The sequence below is a fragment of the Etheostoma spectabile genome, chromosome 18 (genome assembly GCF_008692095.1).
Source record: "Etheostoma spectabile isolate EspeVRDwgs_2016 chromosome 18, UIUC_Espe_1.0, whole genome shotgun sequence".
NCBI lineage: Eukaryota > Metazoa > Chordata > Actinopteri > Perciformes > Percidae > Etheostoma > Etheostoma spectabile.
Window position 1 is genome coordinate 9,360,559 of NC_045750.1, and position 4,628 is coordinate 9,365,186.

At 36.5% G+C, this 4,628-nt stretch overlaps 1 protein-coding gene across 1 annotated transcript in view; it reads right to left on the reverse strand.

Annotated features, from left to right (window-relative positions):
• apobb.1 (apolipoprotein Bb, tandem duplicate 1) overlaps window positions 1–1,443 on the reverse strand; it is a 16,427-nt gene extending 14,984 nt beyond the window's left edge. Inside the window, 5 exon segments of the mRNA XM_032543252.1 lie at window positions 142–277; window positions 396–541; window positions 659–771; window positions 901–933; window positions 1,230–1,443. Coding sequence (XP_032399143.1) covers window positions 142–277; window positions 396–541; window positions 659–771; window positions 901–933; window positions 1,230–1,284 — 483 coding nt within the window. The 5' untranslated portion in view covers window positions 1,285–1,443.
• Between the last annotated feature and the right edge of the window lie 3,185 nt (window positions 1,444–4,628).

A 4,628-nucleotide genomic window follows, 5' to 3' on the forward strand; every position in this document is an offset into this window, starting at 1 on the left:
GCAACCCTTAAATCTTTATAAACACGCTCATGCAGCACATCATTCGAAAGCTTATTAAAAGGTAAATTTCAGCTTAGTTTATTTTAAATGCTTGAATAAAATATGCAGATTGGTAAGCATGTTCCTGGTTAATGAATGTACCATATCTTCCTCCAGTGGAGGTACAGCCAAGGCAGAGATGATACCCCTCTTGATGTTCAGGATGGTTGTTGTCTCACCGTCCTCGGGGTAAAGTTTCACATCGTGCACACCCTCAACCACAACCTTCAGAGGATATCTATAGAAAATGTATGATGTTTGAGTTTATCTATTAGTTCAAAACCTCCCAAAATATTAATAATACAGTTTCAGAGGAAATAATCTTTGACTTTAGAAATTCTCATTGAATCACATACCTCTCCATTTCAGCAGCAAAGGCATCAGAGCTGGGTGCAGGACTGAACACAGGGTTGCCCGCTGCGTCCATATCGACCACCTCGCTCAGGCTACAGCCAGTGGTGCGGATGATGAAACTACATGTCTGAGGCACTTCAATTACAACCTGTGAAATTAGGTAAATGTTTCTTTAACTCACTCTCTGAGAAACGTCTTATGGAAGGAAAAATAAATAAATCAAACAAGCATGAATAAAGATGATTGTAAAAGATCTTTCTCGTACCCTGCAAGAGGCCTTGGGTCCGTTCTTGAGTTGTGAGGCTCCGTTGATGGCATTCAAAGATTCAGCTTCATACCGGTATTCATACTTGTGTAAGGTCTTGTACCTTTGGGCCACTGGAAGAAAAAAAATTCTATGTAAAAGCAATTTACTACCCTAAAATTATTGTCAATGTGCAGACTGTATGTCAACACAATTTGTCAACTATTAACATGAGCGTGATAACATCAAGTACTGTAACTTACGCAGGCAGGCTGGCTGATCTTCTTCTTGGGCAACTGGGTAAGAAAAGAAGTCATATAAATTACTCTTTAGTAATTCTAATTTTACTGACTACAACAACTTTACTACTATTATTACACTAATTCATAACTCCTCAGTCAGAATTATTTTTGTAGCATGTCTCCATGTTCTTTTTTAAAGTTTGTTATAACATACATTTAAAGGTTTGTAAAAAAAATAATATAATACAATTCAAGAAACGTGATTAAATCATTTGCACATAAAACAACAGTGGGCAATCATACGCCATATTGAAAAGATGTTAACTCCAATTATTTTTTTTACTACTCACAAGCCAAGGCAGATGTGCTGAGGAGCAGCAAAAGGCAGAGCTTTGAGTCCCCCATGATGGGTTCGTTGAAGCTCTCTCCTTTGGTATTGGCGAGCACTCAGTTGAGACTAAATTCTTAGCTTCAGCTCGGGACTTTTATACCCTTAGGTGGGCTCTGTCTGGGGACTGGGCGGCGCAGACAGTGCTTAGAACGCTCAAAGTTCACCCCACCCTCCTGTGTGGAGGGACAAAGGCAAAAGGTTTAAAAAGATACTCATGGTTCAAAGCACAGAAGCCTACAACACTGATTAATACAGTTACATCTTTAAATGTCCGATTTTGACCACAATAAAGATGCATTTTATGTGTTTTTTAAAAGCACGTAGAACTTTGGATGATATATTTTAATTGAATAAATCATTAAAGCTAAGCCTTTTCAGATACTTGTGGTTTTATTAATTAAATAATACTTTACTACATCTAATATAATGAAGACATCCATGAAGAGCAGCTGTGTGATCACAATGTATTTACTTTACATCTAGTTTTTAGTCACATCTAAGCATCATCTTTCTTGTTATTGTTCATTTGTCAATAAAAGAAGTAAACAATTGCAGTTGATTAAATTAAGAAACATTCTATTCTCTCTGATTTACTCTTACTGATGACTACTACTACTGATGTAAAAATGCAAAGTTAGTCAATGACGTTAACTAGCTAACAGCTCCAACAGATCAAGGCGTTCTCCAAACACAAAGTTCTTCTACATGTGAAAAAAACATGATAAACTTATCAGCTGCCTTATCCGTCAATTATATTGACCAAAAAACAAACCACTGGTTAATTTAACAAGGACATTGCACATTAATACCAACACTTCTGCAAAGTTAGGCAAACAACTATTTTTATCTGTAGTAATACAAATATAAGTTCATTTAATATCATCTTATGTACATTTATTTAACACAGTACACACATTAGGACATACCCAATGTTTTAAATGGGAATGTGGCTTATCATTACAGTTGAAATAATTGTAGTTATAGTACTTACAGTATAGTACCTAAGAGTGAGGATGCTTGTTGTTCTGCTTCCACTGCCACAGGCCAAAATGAAGAGTAAAAACATTTGCCAAACTTCGATACGGGTTAGATGATGAACTTTGATCTACAAATAAGCAGATACAGGACATGTGGTAAATAAACAGGAACTTTGGATTGGATGAAGTATTTTCTTTTGTTGGAAGATTTAATTAAATCATTTTTAATGTATTGGTATTGTTCAATACTATGCAAAGTTTGAGACAGCATGTTGTTTAAAAAAAGGTGTTCTTTTTTGTACATTGATACGCATTGCGTAATGGTCTGTTGCAATATATCCCCATCAAGACCTTTTAAAAAGTTTGTCAGATACTGACTTTGTTTGCACTGACAGACATGTACACAGCTAGAGTCCAAAGGGGGATTGAGCCACTTTAAACATTTAGCTGACCCTTCAATCCATGATGTCAGATTTATATAAATGTAGATTTAGATTAAATTTGAAAATAATAAGTTTAGCTTAAAGACAATTGTAGATATGCAGTGTGAGGTTTATCCCAGCCAAGCCATATTGCAGTTAAGCAGTGTATGTCCGTGCTCGGAATGATCTCAGAGGGTCCAATGGGAGAAGATACTTTGAGGGAATATGTCTCAAAATAGTTGCTAGTACACTTGTTCATCTCACAGTGTTCATCCCTTTATTACCTACAATCTCATTTAGTAACTAACTGTGTGATGTTAGGTTCAGTTTATCAGTTTCCAAAGTCTTGCAATGGCTGCAGATTAGAAAGGCAATAAGAAGAAGATGAAGGGGAAGATGAAGAAGTCAGAGAAGATGATGAAGAAACACACCTAGCCACAGTGAGCTGATCACATCAATTATAGTCTTGTTTTTTTTTAGTCATAAGAAACAAAGAAAATAGCACACAATACTGTTGTCCACCTGGAGAGGCCCATGAGACTAATTATAAACTCTGTGACCCACATCACAGGAGACCGACATTTGCAATCTACAAGCAGGGCAGCTGTACATGCACTCTCGTCTAATCAATTGTTGGGCATGAAGGTCAATTGGTTAATCCACTGAGAATACTGATTTAATTTTCAAAGTACTCCTCAACTTTATTATTCATTTCTCATTGTTAAAATGTAGTCTGAAAAGTAACATGTACACATTTTACACAATTTAAAAATGAGATCCAGCAATGCAGATATTGTTGGCTGTATGCTGCTTTTCTGTGTAATCACTAGTTATCTCTAGTATTCATAATGACATTTCCCAAACCCTCAGAATTGTTGTTCTGAAAAAGCCAAATCTGAAAACACCAGCTTTTTCATCACACAGGCTTTAAACACGATTGTCAAAAGGATTCAATTAGGCAAAGATCACACACTGACTGCTTACTTTTGCAAACCTAATAATTCCTTGGCGCTTCAAATCACATTTAGAATACCAAATTTATTTACCTACATCATACTTTAAATATTGTTCCCAGAAAATCTTCAAACTTTCCCTTAAGTAACCAGCTAGTTGGAAGAATGCTGAACAAGACACTTTTTGGCAACCAAATGTTCCAATTAACTTGATTTATGAAAATAAAAGTTCACGGCAATTTTTGTGTAAACAGTTCCATGAATACACATTGCTATGCCTTTGTCATGATTGACAAGTCAGCATGTAGCCACACCGTAAACTTTAGGGTGTGGATTCATGCTGATGGGATGCTTCAGGAGCCTAAAAGCATCCCCTGCCCAGTGTTATCAACTTTTTTCCAATGATAGTGGCTAGTACTAAATGCCAAGTTGGCAACACTACCCCTGCTTTATTGTCTATTTTTAAATAAATTTTGTAATTTAAAAAAATTAACACCATGCAGTATTGAAGAAGATTTGAAAGTAGCAGTTGAGGCCATAAAGTTATGAAAATATTTATTGAGGCAATAAATCAATTGAACAGTAAGTTCATTTTCCCATAGACCCCTGTAGAAACGTCTTTTTGCATATCTTTTTTGCAACCAATGGAGAATTAGTGCAGTGCCCGTTTGGAGCACATGTTTTTCTGGAACGAGCCGATTGCTTGGTTCCCAGGATTTTTTTCCACAACTTTATTATGTAATATGTCACAAACAACATGTGACACAAAATGTAGTTATACATTGCTTAGTCTCGCTTTGCCAGACCGTACTCCAAAGCGTGCTGAAGAAGGTCTGGCTACTCCACATAGTATTGGGGGATGGGAGGAAAACGTGCTCTGGTTTAGGGGCATTTCTTTAAACCAATCAGAATCATTCAGCTCCACACAGTGCCGCTGCAAAATAGTGGTTCGAGAGAAGATAGACAGATAGTCTAGATGACTGTCTCAATTTACCCTGCAGAGATC